The 20,059-nt window shown below is 40.4% G+C and overlaps 1 protein-coding gene across 4 annotated transcripts in view; it reads right to left on the bottom strand.

Annotated features, from left to right (window-relative positions):
- Window positions 1-20,059, bottom strand: part of NRG1 (neuregulin 1) — a 149,733-nt gene that overhangs the window by 101,034 nt on the left and 28,640 nt on the right. For 2 of the 4 annotated variants that reach the window (XM_029935789.1, XM_029935781.1), the window contains exon 1: window positions 14,468-15,801. The exons of 1 other annotated variant lie outside the window; for it this stretch is intronic. In XM_029935789.1, coding sequence (XP_029791649.1) covers window positions 14,468-15,134 — 667 coding nt within the window. In that variant the 5' untranslated portion in view covers window positions 15,135-15,801. Of the gene's footprint in view, window positions 1-14,467; window positions 15,822-20,059 lie in introns of those variants that run through there. One more of the 4 variants, XM_029935799.1, reaches the window with a different exon arrangement.

The raw sequence follows: 20,059 nt of genomic DNA, 5'->3' as shown, positions 1-20,059 counted from the left end.
ATGGATAAAACGGGGAGACTAAGCAAAATGATCTTCAGCTCTTCGCACCAGACTTCCTCATCTCAGGTGATGATAACCTCATCCTTTCAACTGCTTAATCTGAAATCATCCTTGCTCCTCTCACATCCTTTATCCAACCCATGATTAAATATTTCTAAGTCTATCTTGGAAAGACATTTAGGATAAAATATCCAATAAAGTCTTTAAATCCCACTCCTAGAACTCCTATAACCAAGTCTAAATTATAGGAACGGTCTCCTCATTGTTTTGCCTACTTCCCTCATGAAATTTAGTATCTCCTTAGTGATCTCTTTAAAACTTAAGGCAGGGGCGCCTGGGTGGCTCAGTTGGTTAAGCATCTGGCTCTTGATTTAGGCTCATGTCATGAGCTCACAGTTCATGAGTTCAAGCCCTGAATTGCGCTCTGTGCTAAGTGTGGAGCCTGCTTGGGATTCTTTCTCTTCTTCTCTCTTTACCACACTCTCTCTCAAAATAAGAAAATAAACTTTAAGAAAATATCCTAAGGCATATTGAGTCCTACGGCTGCTCAAAAGTCTTCAAAGATTCCTCATTCTAGGCTGGTGGGAGAGCCACCCTCCTTTCAGCTGGCACACCAAGTCTCATCATGTCCCTGAAATCAGCTTTTACTCTCTCAATCACTATGCTCAAACCACACTGGTCTTCCTGTTTCTCCTCCCTGTCTCAGGGCACAAGCAAGCATCTCAGGCTTTTGCAGTGGCTTTGCCCTCTGCCTGGAACATTCTCCCTCCATATACCCACATGAAACTTTCTTACTTCTTTCAGTCTTTCATGAACTATTACCTTCTTGAGGCAGCATGCACCGATTGTATTTAAAATTGCCACGCTTCACCCTCAGCACTTTGACCACCTTATACTGGATATTTTCTGTATAATTTATGCCCTTCTAGACTAGTACAGGATTGAGATGCCTGGGTGGCTCAGTCAGTTAAGTGTCTGACTCTTGGTTTCGGCGCAGGTCATGATCTCGTGGTTTCCTGAGTTTAAGCCCTGCATCGGGCTCTGCACAGAGCCTGTTTGGGATTCTCTCTCTCCCTCTTGTTCCCTCTCTGCCCCTCCCCTACTTACACTGTCTCTGTCTCTCTCTCAAAATAAACTTAAAATTTTTTTTTAAATAAAATAAAATAGTACAGGATTTACTTACTTATTTATTTATTTATTTTGCCCATTTTCTCCCTTTAGCAGTTAAACTTCTGGGACAAAGCATACTAAGTAGGCATTCAGTAAAGAATAGGAAGACGGTGGGGGGGGGGGCGGGAATGAAGTTCTTCCAGCTCTAAAAATGATCTACTTATTAAAGGTAGCAAGAGATTCGGGAAAAAAAAGTACAATGAGTGACATCTCCATCTTTTTCCAATCAGTCTGTTTCTTATTAACCATGAAAATATGTAAAGCCCAATCATTCCATTCTTTTGGATGCTGATTTCCTCAGGAGTAAAATACCTTGACCAGCTTATCTATAATATCTCTTACATCTTTAAAATGTCAATGATCCTGCTATGATCCTGTTTAATAAAATTCAGACACTTCCAAATCATTATTACCTCATAATGGACAGCACCAATCATCACATTAATTTACTGACTACTTCTGGATAATCAGGAAAATTCTGCCTTGCTACAATGATAGCATTATGGAATTCAAAGCTTCTGCAATTGTGTGCCAACAACTAATAGGAGTTCTTTGTCTCCGTGTGGACCTGCACACCATTATATGACACAGAAAGAAGACATGCAACAGATTTAATTATGCATGTGTATGACAATCCATAGTGTGATCAATTGAGGGCATTTTGCTGGTGAAGAGGGTTTTCTCTCTGAAACTATCTAAGCTATGTAGCTCTATTTCTGGCCGACAAGTAGACAGATGATTATCCCTCCTGGCTCCCCTTCTAATTGCTGAGAACAATGCAGATATGACAGCGGCACCAAATACACAAAGGAGAAACCAAATGAACAAAGCAAACCAAAATGGTAGGACACCTGCATCTTTGTCAAGATGTCCCTGGAAATTCCTGTCCCTTTCTTCAAGCCTGTTGTCACAATAGCAAGGCATTAAATTTGGAATTCCAGGAAATATAATTTAATTTAAAGAACTGCATAATCATGGTGGCTCATGCTTACACAGTGCCTACGTGCCTGGTACTATTCCAAATGCTTTATATGCATTAACTGATCTCATCCTCTCAAAAACCCATGAAGTAGGTACAATTATTGCCACCATTTCACATACAAGGAAACTGGGACACAGACAATCTATATAACTTGTACTGTCACACAGCCAGAGACAGAGCTTGGATTCAAACTCACAATGGGGAGCTAGTGTGTATTCTTGATCACCACATTATCACGAAATAAAATTCCTTGTAGTCTGAAGTCTCTTACCCCCATGATGTGAATTTTTCAGGAGAATGGATATATTGCTATATATATGCTACATATATAACCTTTGCGAATCATATAGTAAAGTGCCCAGAACCATGTTTCCATAAAGTCTGTAATGACTGCACTCTATATTAAATTCCTCCAAGTTGAGATTCCAGAAATGTAAGGTATGGTTTCAAATAATTTTCTTTCTTCCTGTGCTGCCTTAAGCAAGTCAGTCTTGGGGTATCTCAATTTGTATTCCAGACATATGCAAATGGGACACCTACTTCACATAAAATATTTTTTTCTAGACATTGTAAAGGCCACAAAAATGAATCAGCTGTAACTCAGAAATCTTCCAGTATAAGTGATAAGGAGGTGTCCAAATAAGAATCTCAGAGTAGGATTGGGGTAAATACCTTGATGAACAGAACAGAATTAGGGAAGGAGGAGGCTGTGGGAAGGGAACCTTTTTGGTAGAGGCAACAGAATGAGTAGACTAGAGGAGAGAAAGAAAATAATATTCCAGGTAGAGTCCCACTTGGCTAGGACACGGTCCCTACGGTTTGTGGCAGGGAGGGGGCAGCTGGTGTTGGATACATAGGAAGCCTGACATCCTGCTATGAGAGGACCTTGGCTACCAGGGAAGAATTTATGCAATAATGTAAGTGCTTTTAAAGTATTGGCTATGGTGAACTTGAGAAATAAAAAAAAAGTGAAGGTCATTTCTATTTTATAAATCACAAGATTTCTCAAATCAATTTTGCAACAGATACAATAAAATGCATTGAGTCTATAACTTTATAGAGTTCATATGTTCAAAAAGTAATTTCCTATTAGGTATTATAACCAATGTCTAACGATTACTAAGCCCATTCTATATATTATGAAAGGAGTAACAAGTGAACAAATAAGAAATCTGAATTAAACTCAGGCCCTCTAAGTCTAAGCACCCAAAGAACCAAGTAGCAACTCCTCCTCTCCATTTGTCATTCACCTGTCATCCTGAACCCTACTGATCCAGCACACAGGAAGAGTCAGATTTGATAAGCAAAATATGTGTCACCAAAGCTTATGTGCTTTCTCAAGGAGAGAACCTTTTTTAGAGACATTTTATCTTTTATAGAAATGTTTAACCTGTGAAAACTTGATTTACAAACCCCATAGGAGATCAGAACTGTGAATTGAAAGAAGTGTGGAAAGCTATTTCATTAATATACACTGATTGCAAAGCAACTTGATAGTGAAAAGCATACGATACATAAAAATAATAACATTTTCTGGTTCTGGGAAATCCCTGGCAAGAAGTTTACCACTGTTGAACCTGCTTCTTCATCCTAAAAGAAAAGATTTGGTTTCTATTGTCTCCATGATGCCTACAGTTCTGAGACTCTAATTGTGATTACACAATAAGCTAACACTTATATATATAAAATATATACCACTCTAGGGTTAGAATTCCTAATATAGCAATATGATCTAAGATGGCACTATTCAAGAAAGTTGTAATATAATCCACTATATACTCAAGATGTCACAGTACTCAGTGTTGATAAATCCTAATAAGTAGTTGAGATTATTAAAATATTTCAATCCAAAATGGAGAGAATCAAAGTTTCATGGTGATAAATCATTAGCTATTTAGGAAACTCAGCAATCCAGAACAACCAATTTCCCAAAGATTTTTTAGAAGCCAAAAACTTAATGTACTGATCCTAATGTTTTTATGTATAGTTCACTAAGCAGGTAGGGGATATTTATGTCCTTGACTATGACTAACATAGTCAACATGAAATGGAACTTCCTGGGAAGACGTTAATTTTGATATCTCCCTATCGTCACTGAAGTAGAAAGATAAAAAGAGTAAAAGTTAATATTTTATACAATGTTTTTGTTTTGTAGGTAAACCAAAGTCTTCACAGAGCATATGATGTTTTTATCTGTTCTCTTTGAAAAACCATAAACGTTGTGTGATGGGAACTACTCTAAAGATCCAGCTTGCTTTAAGGATTATAGTGTGGAAAGATCAGAGTTGTAACACTGAATGATGTCACTAATCGTTCTTAAGATTTGCTTTGTAGGCAAGATTTAGCATCATGTAACAATCAATGGTTACTGATTCCTTTTGCTCCCAAAAGAGCAAGCAATTATGACCCAGGAAGCTTCACCAAGGGATTATGAACAAATGCTAACAAGAGTTCAATTCCACTGTCCTTAGATCATTCCATTTATTTATGGAGCTTTTATTGCATGACACCAACATATTTCATAAAACAAATACTTCCTGTCACTTAGCAAAGGAAGAGGCAACATTGAAAGTCGTCAGGCTAATCATGGTCAAGTCTGCGGTTAAGGTCTCACTTCACTCTCTCACCCAACTCATCTCGTGAGAAACCACAGGTCTGGGCCACCCTCTCCATAAACTTTGATGCTCTGGGACACTGCCTTCAGAACAGGATAAGAGAATGGGGACCACTGTGCAGTGAGGTCAGTGGAAAAGTAATGGTGAGGTTTGAACAGCAGAGTAAAGAGAAAAGTAACCACTGGATAGCAAGCAAGTAAGAAATAAAGGGGGCTGAAAAGGGAGAAGAACTGGAGAAATAAAATCATATCAACATTTGACATGGATGTAGGTACCAAAGTTAAGACTTGAGGATCCTAGTGGCACGTGTTTGCTTACTAATTAAGTTTTTTTTTTTTTACCTTTACTTATTTTTGAGAGACAGAGAGAGAGAAAGCACGAACAGGGAAGGGGCAGAGAGAGAAAGAGACACAGAATCTGAGGCAGGGTCCAGTCAGCACAGAGCCCAATGCAGAGCTCGAACCCATGAACCGTGAGATCAGGACGCGAGCCAAAGTCAGATGCTCAACTGACTGAGCCACCCAGGCGCCCTCTTACTCATTAAGTTCTATCTCTTGTGACAACTCTCCTTGTCTTCCATGTTGTTCTCATGTTCCTTCCAAACAGATCTGAATGAGTATTTGGACGTCTGGCTTACTTTGAATTAGGAGTTTTTACACTAAAATAAATTATGAAGGAGAGGTTTTTTTTTTTAATTAGAGAATTTCATGAATATAAAATTCTATACTAACTTTTACTTAAAACAAAGTTCATAAATTTCCCCTCTGGTGAGGATAAATGACACCTTCAGAAAGGCAATTCAAACACTCAAGTGCTTATTGCTGGAGATGTGTGCCATAAATCAACTCTCATCTTGTCCCATCATGTTCTTGATGAAAAATAGAAGGTGTTTTTACCTTGGGATACTTTCCATTATATTTCATCACATTTTCTTGGGTCAATCAGCTTATTTGCACTGCTCAGTCAGAACAACCTATACCTGGGTAAACTCTGCCCAAGATTGTTATAATCAGATATTTCTCCGTTAAAAGTGGCTGCCTCATTGCTCTAATATTGATTCAGAGTTCTACTTGCACAGTAAATCCAATATACTTGAGTTAATAACAATCAAGATGACCAAAGCATAAAAAGTTTTCACATAATTCTAGTTCTACCTTAAAGAATAAATGAACACAGATATTATGCTGATCACTATACATTTTGTAAATGACAGGCTCTCATAAATTATAACAAAAAAAAATCAAAGTCCCTTGAGTGCATGTACCCCGAACGGCACTATTTTTGATAGAATTGTGACTGGTAATCCAGCTTACAAGATTTCATTTCAAATTCACTGTGACAAAATCTCTGGCATATTTTTAAGGTACAATTACTCTTTACTTTTATAACAATGTTTTTTTTTCTTCTGTTTTCCTTTTTATAAGCCTCTAGCTATTAAATGTGGAACTGGAATTGTTGTTTTTCAAACATTGATAACTTTTTCCTCTACGTTTTAAATGCTTTTATTGATCTGGTTTTATTTATTAAGTAATCGTCAAACCATCTTCCCTTTTTATTTGAAACATTACATATATAAATTATATAAATATATTTATCATATGTAGTATTTATATTATAGATACAGTATATTTAACCAAATTAAAAGAACTTCTGTATGTGATTTTACTCAAAGATTGTATGTAAATTGTTATTTCCATGGGTTTTGTGAAATGGTGAAAATGGATTAATTCCTACCTTTCGGGATTTAGAAATCCCAGTTTGCAACAATGAAAAGAGTTAGGTGAATACAATTTTCATTTAGATCAAGGATTCATCCCATGTTCTACATCTAAACCACATAGATTCCTTTTCATTATCTCAATCTTCCCACAGGATGTGCTTCTTTGACAAACACAATTTTAGTTACTCTTTTCCCCTCTTCTAAGTAACTCCTTATCATTGTACCCATGAGAAAGCCCATTACATCCTAAATTTTAGACATTACCCTAAGAATAATGATATACTCCAACCAATTTTTATGGGGGGATATCAACCTTTTTATGGAACTAGGGTTCAAGAAATAGTAAAGTTCTATTACAATTCTAAGACAAAACAAATTAATTCACCTGTTAAGACTACCTATAATTTATTCCTACAAATGTCAACACTCATGAGTATATGTATATATGAACCCTGACAGAGAAGAGGGAAAAGAAAGAAGTTAATAATTCTTAAGCTTTGTATTCCTATGATGTATTTTTCTTACATAAAGTAACTTATCTTGTCCTTCACACAATGTCATGAGAGTTATAAATATTAATATCCCCACTTGTTTAGATGTAAATTCTAAATCTCAAGCAGTGAAGTGATTTGCTCAAGGTCATACAGCTGCTTCTAAGTGGTCGAGCTGGGACTTGATGTCAAGGTTCCAGTACAACTTGCACTTCACCATGATGCCTCTTCCACTCTTAGTTCTAAGTTTTTCATAAGCTTCCCCGAAGTCCTAAACTCATTCTCCAAAGTGTTATAAAACCACTCTGTCAAGACCGAAGGAAGAAAAGAACAAAGAAAAGAATCAAAAGTAGAATGAGGGGAAAAAACTGGTACTGTTTTCATATTTACTATGTTTAGTCCTAGGAGTTGGGTGTTTTTCCAATATCTCATTTAATCCCCTAAATAGGTCTAAGAGATGCATACTACTATCCTCAAATATAAATGAGGAAACAGATTCAGAGGGATGATCTACCTTGCTCCAGGCCATGAAAAAGACAGGAAGGAATAAAATTCAAGTCTGCCCAACTAGTAAGCTAACGTTTTCAGACAAGAGACTTGAGACAATGAGAAGTAAATATATTTAATAATCTGCTTGGAGTATGAATCTCCCTCAAAAGCATCACTGCTTAAATATTTCTATGAAGAAAAAACTTTCTTTCCAAACACATTTTATTTGGAATAACTTCGATTATAAAAAAATTTCTCCTGTATACCACATTGTTGGGAGAGGTATGGGCATCCAACCTCCACTCAAGAGAGGTGTCCCACACTGATCAAAATTGTACATGTAAAATGGTCTTCTCTAAAGAGGAAGTCTGCAATGGAGTGAGAAAAATTACTCATTAGGATTTACATAATAAACAGGAAAAGCAAAGTCCTTGAGATAAAGATAATATATACTATATGGATATAATGCCAAAGATAGTTTGGAAAAGAAAAGCAAGGTGTGGTGAAAACCAGGATCATTCCAGTTCACTCTCAGCATTCATACAAATTAGCAAGAGTGACCTTCAGCAGGTAACTTCACTTTTCCAGATTTGAATTTCCTCACATTGGGAGTCACTCAGATAATTTTTACATATTTTGAACATATAAAATTCTATGATTACAGAATATCAATTATATTATTTGGAAGCAACCCTTGAGTGCTTACCTACATGCACAAAATGGTAGATTAAATTGACCTCAGCAAACATGGCAGTGAGGTCTGAGGTGGTGAAGATTAACTTTATTCCCTGATCCTCAATCACCTTTTGTGTGAATGGTACATGATCCCAGGTTTTCATTCAGCTTGGGAACTAATACTTTAATAGCAGACACTAGCCTTTCACAGGATATTGAAACTAAAGATCCTTGGGAGTGTTTTAATATTCTTTTTCTATAAGCTAAAATAATAAATGGAAAATATGACAAAGAAATAAAAACAAAAATATTTATGGCTGTAAGCTTTCTAGAATCTGAAAATCACCTTACCATATTTACAGGCTAGAATTATGTATAGGGGTGCCTGGGTGGCTCAGATGGTTAAGTGTCCAACTTTGGCTCAAGTCATGATCTCACATTTTGTGGGTTCGAGCCCCACATTGGGCTCTGTGCTGACAGCATGGAGCCTGCTTGGGATTCTGTGTCTCCCTCTCTCTTTGCCCCTCCCTTGCTTATGCTCTGTCTCCCTTTGTGTCTCAAAAATGATAAACACTTAAAAAATAAAAAAAAGAATTATGTATATGTTTTTCATTTTAAAATGCTCCTAGAGGGGATGCCTGGGTGGCGCAGTTGGTTAAGCATCCCACTCTTGGTTTGGGCTCAGGTCGTGATCTCATGCAAAGTTTGAAAAGAGCTTAAGGCCTCCATCAGGCTCTGCATGGACAGCACAGAGCCTGCATGCGATTCTCTCTCCCCCTCTCTCCCTCTCCCCCCGCTTGCTCTCTCTAAAATAAGCTAAAATAAAATAAAATGCTCCTAAAGGACTAGACAGAGACTACTTTCCCAACTGTGTCAATAGTTTGCTTAAAGAGTGTCATATAGGCCAAACATGAATCACTCCAAGGTTTCCAGCTTGTTGGTAGTTGAGGTGGGACTGGTGTCACTTTCAAATAAAGGACATTTAAGACAAAGACAAGTGTTCAATATTGAACAGACAGAGAAGAGGCATATACCAGGGAAGGGTCGGAAGGAGCTGTCAAAATGCAAATAAAATGAAAGTAAAATGAAGAAATGCTGAATCAGAGAGTATATATAGAGTTAAGTACAGAAATACCTCAGGTTGATTCAAATTGTGTAACTAGATTCTTAAAATGCATTAGAAGATAAGCTCTATGAGGGCAAGAAATGTTACTGCTTTTTCATTGCTATACAAACCATCTAGAAAAGTGCCTGGCACATAGTAGGTGCTTAATGGCTTAGTAGAGAGCTCAAACAGAGTCAGTAGAGTTACAGTCTAGTTCTCCATTTTTTATTCTAGTTCTTCAGTGAAGCTTCTAGCTTAACCTTTAGACCAGTCATAACTTTTTTATGCCTCAGTTTCTCAATCTATAAAATATCTCTTTCTTTACACTTTAAAAGGATTCTATGAGATGACAGTAAAAGGAAAAGAGAAGAAGGAAGAACAAAGATATATGGTTTGGGACATAATGACCTTCCGGGAATGCAGAAATGCTGACTTGTACAAACATGTAAAAGAGTCGGTAGAGAAACCATTATGAATCATACGAAGGAAAAGAAGATGAGGCGATAAGGAAGAGGGAGAAAATTTTGAATGAATTGTGCCAAGAAGAAATCAGTGTATTGTCCTAGAGACGTATTTTTCTATGTGTGTTTGTAATAGGTGTAAGTAACACTCAGTTAAAATGCAATAAAATTGTATGTGAAAGAAAAGATCAGTGAAGACACTTTAATATTTTAGCATGCAATGGAATATAGATAAATAAAGTCAATGTGGCATAATTAGAAAAATAAGGAGGATTCAAGAGCTAATTGGGTAGGTGGGGAGGGAGAGGAAGAAAGAAAACTGATTTAGGTAGAAAGGAACAAGGAGAAAGAGTGGCAGGGAAGAGGTGAGCCACAGAGCCATCTGCTATATGTCAGCAAAGAGCTCACTCTAGAAAACCGAAGCTGTTTTCAAGAGCAAGCTGAACACTGTATGGATGATCAAATAAACAGGAAAAAGGCTACCACTACTGAAAATTTAAGAAAAGCAAAACAAGAAGGTGGGAAGAAAATCGAATTTTAATACTATGAACGATACATGCTTGACCAGTGGTCCCACCTGACGTACGACCCTGTCAACTGGATGCCACTTAAACTATCAGAGTTGCTGGGGCGCCTGGGTGGCTCAGTTGGTTAAGTGTCTGACTTCAGCTCAGGTCATGATCTCACAGTTCATGGGTTCGAGCCCCGCTTCAGGCTCTGTGCTGACCGCTCAGAGCCTGGAGCCTGCTTCAGATTCTGTGTCTCCCTCTCTCTGACCCTTCCCTGCTCATGCTCTGTGTCTCTCTCTCTCTCTCAAAAATAAATAAAAAACGTTTAAAAAATAAACTGTTAGAGTTGTTGTGTAGTGTTGTTGTAACCTCTGGAATAGGGAAAAGCTGACAGGAGAAAAGAGCCACATGTGGATTTAAATTCTGAAGGACAAGACATATCCCTGTTTTCTACTATTTAGGATTTCACTGAACCTTTCAGCATTTTATGACTTTTAGCAAAACAAAGTCACTAAATCCTTCAGAACCTGGGTTTCCTCATCAGTAAATTTATAATTATTTGGTTTCAATTGAGGATCTCTCCATTTCTCCCAGTTTTTAATGTCTGAGGCTTTAAGTAAGTTTGGTTAAAGTGGAGAAAAGTTATTGGAAATCACCACTCTGAAATACCTACAAGGAATTGTAGGTTACAAGGAACTGGACAAACCTATTGGGCTTAATTAAAATAAATGTACTTTTCCACTGAAGGAAAGAAATCCTTTGGTATATTCCATTAATCACGCTGAGCTTTTGCAAATGGTAGTGACTCCCGTCCTCACTGTGTTAACAATGGTTTGCCACGCAACCCAGTACAAAGAGGTTTAAGACAAAGCAAAACAAATTTGGTGTAAGATGAAAATATTAACACGTTCTTATGCTACCTATAGTCTGTGGTCGAACAGTCTCCCTCCTCCAGAAATACATTTTCTCGCAACTATAGCTCCCCGGCTACAATTTAATTAATTAGCTCTTTTTATAGTAGTCTAAGTTTGCAACCTCTCAGAGTCAGTTCTCTCCATATAAATAGAAGGCAAGAAAAATTTTAAAGCCCAGGCAAAGAAACAAAATTAATAGTTCAAGGATGGGCCCCAGTGAGAAATAACCACTTAAGTAGTGTCATGGCAAATAAAGAGTGTGGTAGTGAAAAGCCACACACAGAAAACCTTCAGAGTTAAAAAAAAAAAACAATGCATATATATTTTCCAATCCTGTATTAGGTTTCTTAAAGATCTAGATGGATGCATAGATTAGTATCATGAAAACATAAAATTATATTACCCTTTGCAAGAAATACCCATTTTAGAAAACCTGATGTAGCTACTATTCCTTTGGACAATTAAGAATGATCTGTATTGCCTTTTATTACAATAAAGAATGTTTTAATCTTAAAAAAGTCAGTGGAAAGGGGAGTCATTCCAGTATTTATAGAATCCATCCCTAACACTAGCGAGTAGATTGGTTGGGGAATTATAGAGCAGACACAATTACTAGGATTGTCTCTCTTCCACTCTCTCAGGCTCCAGGATAAAGAAGAATCAATTAGCCCTCAACAGACTATGACCTTGAAGGCTACATCTCTGTGTATAATATGCTGAATATGCTGAGGCAGATAGAACGGGGAGAATTACGTCCTGTAACCACTGAAGGACACGCTCCGGATAAGATAACGTCATGTGACGATGTATAGACCATCGCAGGTTAGTTCATGTCAAAAACACGCACGATGGAAGGACAGGTCTGGTCCTTCCTGTGACGAAGCAGTACTTTCCTAAACAGAAAAAAGTGAACGAGCTCACGAATGACAGTCTAATTCCAAGCTCTTTTTTTCTATTTTTTTTTTTTTGGTGTGTGATATATTTTTTTAAGCCACTGGTTACAAGCTTCTTAAAACAACAAAAGCAACCACTTATGAGTGTCTGAAAACAAAGCTTCCTGGACCAATCCTCCCCTCACCTGCCCAAAAAACAGACTCATAATTTTTAGGATATTCATGCTTTTGCTGTTGTTTTCCGGCACTAGGCCAAAAAAATTAACACCCGAGTTTCCCACACAGAAAGCCTAATAGACGGCAAAGTGTGAAGCACTGTCTGCCCTAACTTTTCAGGAGAAAACTACTTCCCACACTGCTTTTCCAGGCGTGTCTCCAATGCACTTCATAGTGCTGCAGCTGCGTCACTGGCCAGAACTGGCCACCGCGATGCTTTTAGGCAGCAGTAAATCTTTTCCACTCAGTGCAAATGCCAGAAAATCAATGCCCTGGCTTGAAAACCAAGAGAAGAAGAGAAACTATGAAATGCATACCCTCTTAAAACACTTAGTAGGAGAAATTTATCTGAAGAAATAATTTCTCAAAAAGTAACTACATACTTTTTGACATGGTCCTAGATCAGAAAAAGGGACTAGATGGTTCTCTGCTTCCCAATCGGCGCCCCCCCCCGCCGCCAAAATTACAAAATTATGGAATTTACCAAACTAAGGTGTTTTTTTGTTTTTTGTTTTCTTTAGAGAGTCCTCTTTCTTTTTCTGGAAAACTAAACTTATCTGGGCACATTTTAATTAAAGCCACGTTTCAAACGATAAAGACAAAGAAGTAACCTTGTCTTCATGGGGAATGTTGCTTCTCTTTGCAGGACCTGCACTTGCTTTTTATAGCCTGTCATTTCATCTGGGTATTATTTCCTGGTCACTTTGCCAGGTGGGAAGAGGCAGCGAATGCAGTGATGTCTGTCAGACCTTTAATGATGCTTCAGGGATTTGATAAAGACCCAGAGCAGTGTCTGCAGAAAGAAGGTTCTTTACTAATTACACCTGAAAAACAAGCCTCTCTCTTCTTTTTTTTTTTTTTTAAGTCTCTGCCACCGAAACTGCGGTGTATGAAATGATCTTGAATCACAAAGCAGATCAAGTTTTCTGTGTTGCTATACCACACAGCTCTCCCCGACACGGAACATCATGTCTGGAAAAGACATTCTTTATTCTTCCTTACCACCCAGACGGAAACCGAAGGGGTGAGGGTTTCATCCCAGGACCCTCACCCTCAACACTTAAGAGATTTTTTACACGTTATTAGGAATCAGATTTTCTCATCTTTTACTTAATTCTATGAAGGACATATCCAGTCAATGGTAAAAAGTGGCAGAAGGCAGGAAACAAAAATAAATCAGAAACATTTATAAAAAGGAGCCAGAAGCCGCTCCTCCCTTTTATACTGACGTGTGTAGCAAACCTGACTAGTCATGCTTTCTGCCTTGTCAACTTTCCATTGTGAAGCATTGCAGTGACCCAGTACGAACAGCAGCACATTGTTCTGCATCGTTTTAAGAGCGTGGGCTCTTTTCACTCACAGGTTATTAAACTGCACGGGTGCAGTCTGACAGGCAAAAACGACATGTCTGAAAAAAAGATGATGTACCTTACTAATGGATCTTGTACTTTGTAATGACTGCCAAGGAAGCTATTTAAACCTTTGATTACAGAACACCAAACTAATTTGGGGAAATCCTTTCATGCAGCATCGTACTGAACCCCGAACAAAATAAAGCTGCCCCTTGTAAGTGCTCAGCAGCCAAAACTACAACGCGGGCAGGACAGCAGTGGCCTGCTGCTGGTGAGGGGTGAGCACTGTAAATGCGCTATCAGCAAGAACCAATTAAAACAGAAACGTGGTGAGAGCAGAGAGCAGTTAAGGGAGCAGGGAGAAGGGATGGAGGCAGATAACAGGCAGCATGGGACTACTGTGCAGCAGCCGGTACCGGAAAGGTGAGGAGAGGCGATGGAAATCTACACGGGAGAAAGACAGACAAGGAACCACACTCGCTGCTCTGTGAAAGTCACATTGATAGATATTGAAAAAAAAAAAGGATGCTCTGATGTGTCATTTTTTAAAGTGTTAGAAATCGATTGCATTGCAATTAAATTCAGGCATGACTCGCAGATGCTGAAGTTTTGGGTCCCCCACCCCAGATGCAACAGTCTGGCTGGAGGCCACACTGTTTAGTACCAGCAGTTTGCAAGACCGCTTTACTCCTCTCTTCAACGCCACCCCAAGCGCTCCAGTCACATGATGTGCTTAAACAAAACCATGCAATTAAAATAGAAGAAGACAAGGAAACAGCTCCAAGCTCAAGAGAACGCCTTTTAGCACCTCAAGCCCACCCCTTTCCATGATCCATCATCATCATCATCATCTCTCTCTCTCTCTCTCTACTTACAAAGTTTAGGAGCAGTTTGGAGATTAGTTTCTGTTGTTTGTGGCTGAGTTGCTGACTTGGGTGTTCTCACCTCAGGGTTCCGGGTGGGGAAAGGGAAGGACGGTGCGGTGGACGGCAGGAAAGAAAAAGCAAAGACACGATTCTTCGGGGTTGGGACCGCTGAAGGTTCAGAGGACACAACAGCATTGTCAACTTGCACTGTAACTTGAACCTCAGTTTCAGACTGAGCCCTAGAGACAGGTGAAGTGTACGTTTCAGATGCTACCCACACAGCTGAGGCAGCAGTTGGATCCCGAGAAATAATAGGGTCCTGGCCTAACCCCCCAGGGTCAAGGTGAGTAGGAGAGTCATACTCAAATATCTTGTCCACAAATACCCACTTGAGGCCGGCAATGCAGAGGCAGAGGCTGACCAGGCAAGCCAGAATGGGGACAATGCAGATTTTCTCTGAGTTGAGGCAACCTCTCAGGCGTTCGGATTCCAGGCAGACACAGCAGGGAACTGCCAGGCCCACGAGGCCGGGGGTTCGCCCATCTTCAGTCTGGGTCTCTGGCATGTCTTCTGCTGCCGGAAGCCCGTCAAGAGACGGGTCTGCACTCAGCTGAGTGGAGGGGCTGGAGGACCTCTCAGCGGCTCCTTCGGACATGTCTGGGGAATAAATCTCCATCGGCTCACCTCCAGAAGGCCTGGCCTCTCTCGCGGTCCATTACCATGCAGAGCCCCCCCCAACCAAATGAGACAGCATCTTACAGGGGGAAATCGATAAGTCTTCCAAGTCCAAGGCCATTATCAAAAGCAAGAGGAGTTCAGGAGAGAGGGGGAAAAAAAAGAAAAAGAAAAAGCCTCTAGCAACTACCGAATAAAAGTATATTGTAATTCTTTACTGCTGTTTCTGGGCCACTTTTGCAGTTCTTTTCAAACGCTTCTCCAAAGCATCCGGCTGGTCAAGAGGATCGGGGCCAAAATAGAAACCGAGCTGATCGTTGGTCAGTTAAGTAAACCAGTAGCCCAAACTGAAAGGCATGTTTCTCACCTCGAGCATCTGAAGCTGGTGTCTGCTTAGATGGAGAAAACAACTGTCATGCAGGAGAAGTAAAAGCAAAAGCAGGACCAGCGGTGGCGGCGGAGGCGGCAGCAGCGGCGGTGGCAGGAGAGGCAGCAGTGAGAGTAGCAACAGCATCCTGTTGTGTTAACGCGAAGGCTGAAAGAGGCTGAATCATTACAGAGCAGCAGGTGCCTGCCCTCCGAGCATCACTGCAAACAGTATCATCACAGAGGGATCCGGAGGGAAGAGTGCGGCCCGGAGGGGCGGTGACTCCCCTCCCCGCCCTGCCTCCACCCCCACCCCAACCACTCCTCTTTGTCCTTCTTGAGCGCTCATTCACTTTATTCCCCCGCAGCTCTGCCCTGCTTCATAGTCTCTTGATCTTCCTTTCCGCTCCGCATCCAAAGACGTTCTCTCTCTCTTCCTCTCTCTCTCTCTCTCTCTCTCTCTCTCTCTCTCTCTCTCTGTCTCTCTCTTTTTCCTCCCTCCTCCCTCTGTCCGCACTCCAGAGCTGCTGGCTGGTCTGAGTAAAATCAGTACACCCAGCGACGCAGGACTGCCAGTGACTTCCTATTTTATCCAATTAGAAGGAATAAAGGCCATCAAATCAAAGAGAAGCAGGCAGGCACCAGTTAAGCTCAGTCCCCAAGGCCCCCACCCCTTTTCTTCCCTTTCTCTTTTTCTCTCCGCAAAAGCAGCCCCAGTTTTCTACCCCCACCTTGCTTGCTTCTAGTCTTGCCGGCTCTCTTTCCTTCACCCACTGTGGGGTCAGAAAAAGCCGGCGATCGATGCTAGTAATCTAACAAAGCTGGGATGGGGCGGGGGATGTAGGTGGGACCTTATGGGTTGGACCTGAGGCTTGGCAAAGTCTGATATCTGATTCCTCCCTAGAGAGGTAAGCTTTTCAACAGCAATTTCTTCTTGCCTGCCGCTGAGAGATAGCATTCCTTCCCCTGCCCTCTAATAAGTTTTGTTCACCAAGAGGACTGTTATTACCTGATTTTCAACCAACCGTTGGAACATGTTTTTGTCAAACCTTGGACAGCTCTGCCTTCAGCCCTTTTGGAAATGATTGTGTAAGACTTTGCAATGCCCAGGGTGAAGTGCTGAGCCTATGCCGGAGGAGGGGTGGGAGGGGAGGAGAGAGGTGTTCATGTACCCCTACTCTGGTCCCATTTAAATTTCCATTTCCTCTTTCCACCCAGAGCAGTCCTAGACGAATGTCAAGCTAATAAGAAACACTGGTAAATGGCTCTATGAAGGGAGCAAAAGGCTACCACTTCATTTTGAAATTAGCCTTCCTTATGACTCCACACTGCAGAGGTTTGAATCCCCTGGGCGCTGTAATATATACCACATGTCCTCCGACAGAACCACACTGCAAGTATCAAGAAGAGTTTTCCACAAGAGCATGCCTTTTGGGTTAGGTTTCAGTAGCTTTACCTTACAGATAGTTTCAGTGCTGATTTTGCCCCCTCTTTTAAAACAGCAGCAGTTAAAAGACGAAAGAAATGCAGTTTTTAACAGAGAGCACAGGATTCCCTGAACCTCCGTGCATGCGTGTCGTGCACACTACATGCATCTGAGCCCTTAGTCCGGGCTTTACCATGGCTGGACACCCAAATGGTTTCCAAGGGACCGTTCTGCTCACCTATGTCAATAGGAGTCTTAAAAACTCTCTCTCAGTCTATACTACATAGCCATCATAGGAGGTCCAGCAGCAATAAATTTAGAGCTCCAGTCCTGAGAAATTCTGCTTTAAGCACATTATATTTTGTGTAGTACAGTCTCCACCGCTTTGAAATATTTTAAGCTTTCAGTGGGCATGCGAGAATATTATCATTTCTTTCGAAATAAAATCGGTCCGTAATTATAAATGATTTAAAGAATATTAAACCTCAAAACATGTTTGCAGTACTATAACTAACAATAACTACGAAAGCCTGAACCAATTTGCCTAATTGTGATTATGAGTGTGACAAGCTGATGGGCAAAATGACTTATCCTCCACATAACCTGCACTTATATATAACCAGTAACCAATATTTTAAAATAATAATAGTTGAAATAAGATCCTGTGCCTACTTTTTAGCTTTAACCATTTGATTTTAAAGCAGTGAGAGTTTTCTGAAAGATCCTAGCAATGGACATGATATTTCATATTATAGAAAATCTATCTGGAAGCCTTTACATTACAGTATTCATACTGAGAGGTACTCACATTTTAATTGTTCATATTCTTGTGAATACTCAAAATCAACATAAGCAGGTAAATGTTTACATTAAATTAGGGTAATTTATAATAACTTTAGAGATCACCCAGTTTAAATACATGGTACCTAACTTCTTACTTTTGCCCCAAACCAATATTACACTCCTGTACAATACATTAGCATTTCATTCACGGCTAATCATCCAAGTTTCAAAAATCAAAATGGCGTTCCAGTAGCCCAATCCAGGCAGGCAAGAGAAGATGCCAAGCAAGAAACATAATCCAGACAAGTAGTCCTCGGTTTATGCCAATAATAACTACCCACCTCACCTTAATTCTTGAGAACAAACATATTCCGCAGACAAAGAAATTAGTGGGCGCTGCTCTAGCTGTCATCTTAAAGACACTTAGGAAGGAAAACAATGTAGCATACAAAGACTAGAACAAAACAGCAGAAACAAAATCCTGTGGGCTGCCACAGCTGTCCCTTCCCCTGGGCTATTTAAATCTGTGGCATGTGTGCCTGTCTTCCCTGGAGATGTATTCCGTGAGCCCCGTGGCACCTTGAAGCTAAGATCAGCTCGCATAAAGCCAGCATCCTGTAGATGTTTCCCACCAAATCAGAAGGTGAATGTAATTGAGGAAAGGGAGGAGAGGAGATAAAAAAAAAATTCTCCATTATTTCTCCCCTTGAGTGAGGGGAACTTGGCTTCTACCAATGTTGCCTTTCTCCCTGAACCAAATCCGCTATAGCAATAAAGAAGAGAAAAAGGGTGGTGTAAATCGGGGAGGGATCGGAATTTCCTTTGGATGAAACATGCCTGTCTGTAGGAAGAACTGCAAGGATATATTACATTAACCCTTTAGACTCTACCCCAATAAAGCCCCGGAACACCCACATTTCTGTGTCCCCTTAAAAAATGAACAAGAGACAGATTTCTGCGACCTTTTAAAAACCACATTACCACATTTAAGGAGCTCTACCTTTGTGCCAGGCACTCGGCTAGGTTCTTACTATGTATTATTTCTTCGCTAATCCTATACAGTACATATTATCTTCAAGGTACAGAAATAAAAAATTTCAGGCAGCTTAGGTAACTTAGCCATGGACATGAAGCTATGAAGTTGCTAGGGCCAAGATTTGAGCAAAAGTCTGACTCATGCTGTTTTTGCTGAAAAATGCCACTTTTCTTTTTAATCACAATAATGCATCTCATTATGAATTGGTTACCTGTCACTTCAATGGGAGAGTAAACGGACCAGAGAGTGTAACAGTCAAAACGGTTCAGTACCTTAATGTAGTTTGTAAAAAAAAATTGAAGGTGCCTAGTTTTCAAAATAAGAGGTTTTTAAACTTTTGCCTAGTGATATCCAGAACTTATAAGGATTATGCATAGGCTATTTAGGGGCGCCTAGGTGGCTTAGTTGGTGAAGCATCCAACTCTCAGTTTCCACTCAGGTCATGATCTTGTGGTTTGTGAGTTCGAGCCCTGCGTCAGGCTCTGTGCTGTCACCGCAAGCCTGCTTGGGGTTCTCTCCCCCCCACCTCTCTCTCACCCCCTCCTACTCTCTTTTTCTTTCTCTCAGTCTCAAAATAAATAAATAAACTTTAAAACAAAGCATAAGATATTTAAATGCTACCTCTTTGTAACTTAAATGGAAGGAGATCTTCCACAGTCTGGAAATTACCAAAATTTTCTCTGGAAAGCTCTTTTCTGCATTGCCCTGAAACACCTTGACACAACCCCCATTGTATTTTCTCACTCGTCTGCAGGCTGACTGGGTTCGACTGAGCGGTGCTCCTGGCATTTGATGTCAGCTGGGGCTGCAATCAGCCAGGGTACTACTGAGCCATAACACTGACCTTGGCACTCACGTCACTGGCAGCCGGGAGCTTGGCAGGACCCTGGGAGGGTGCACCACCACGTGTCCGCTCCGTGTGGCTCGGGCTCCTCACAGAATGGGGGCTGGGTTCTGAGCAGATGCATCCCAAGAGGGAGGAAGCCCAAGCCGCCAGCCCTCCTGAGGCCTGAATCTGGAGGCTGCATGGATTATTTCCATTGCATCCTCCTGGGTAAGACTTCACAGCGCCAGCTGAGATTCAAGAACGGGGGAAATAGGCCTTGATGGGGCCAGTGACAAAGAACTTGCAACCATTATTAATCCACCACAGAAGGGAAGGAAGTTAACTGTTAGTAAGTCGACCTGATGTTAGGAGGAGACTGTAATACAGAAGGGGATTTGGCAGAACAAAATCAAAATACACTTGTATTTCTAATCCACTTTCACAATATTCCAGCTCCTGTCTAAGCCTACTTCAGTGAAGAAAAAAATC

Source organism: Suricata suricatta, chromosome 1 (assembly GCF_006229205.1).
Source record: "Suricata suricatta isolate VVHF042 chromosome 1, meerkat_22Aug2017_6uvM2_HiC, whole genome shotgun sequence".
Classification (NCBI taxonomy): Eukaryota; Metazoa; Chordata; class Mammalia; order Carnivora; family Herpestidae; genus Suricata; species Suricata suricatta.
This window is presented reverse-complemented; position numbering and strand designations above follow the sequence as displayed.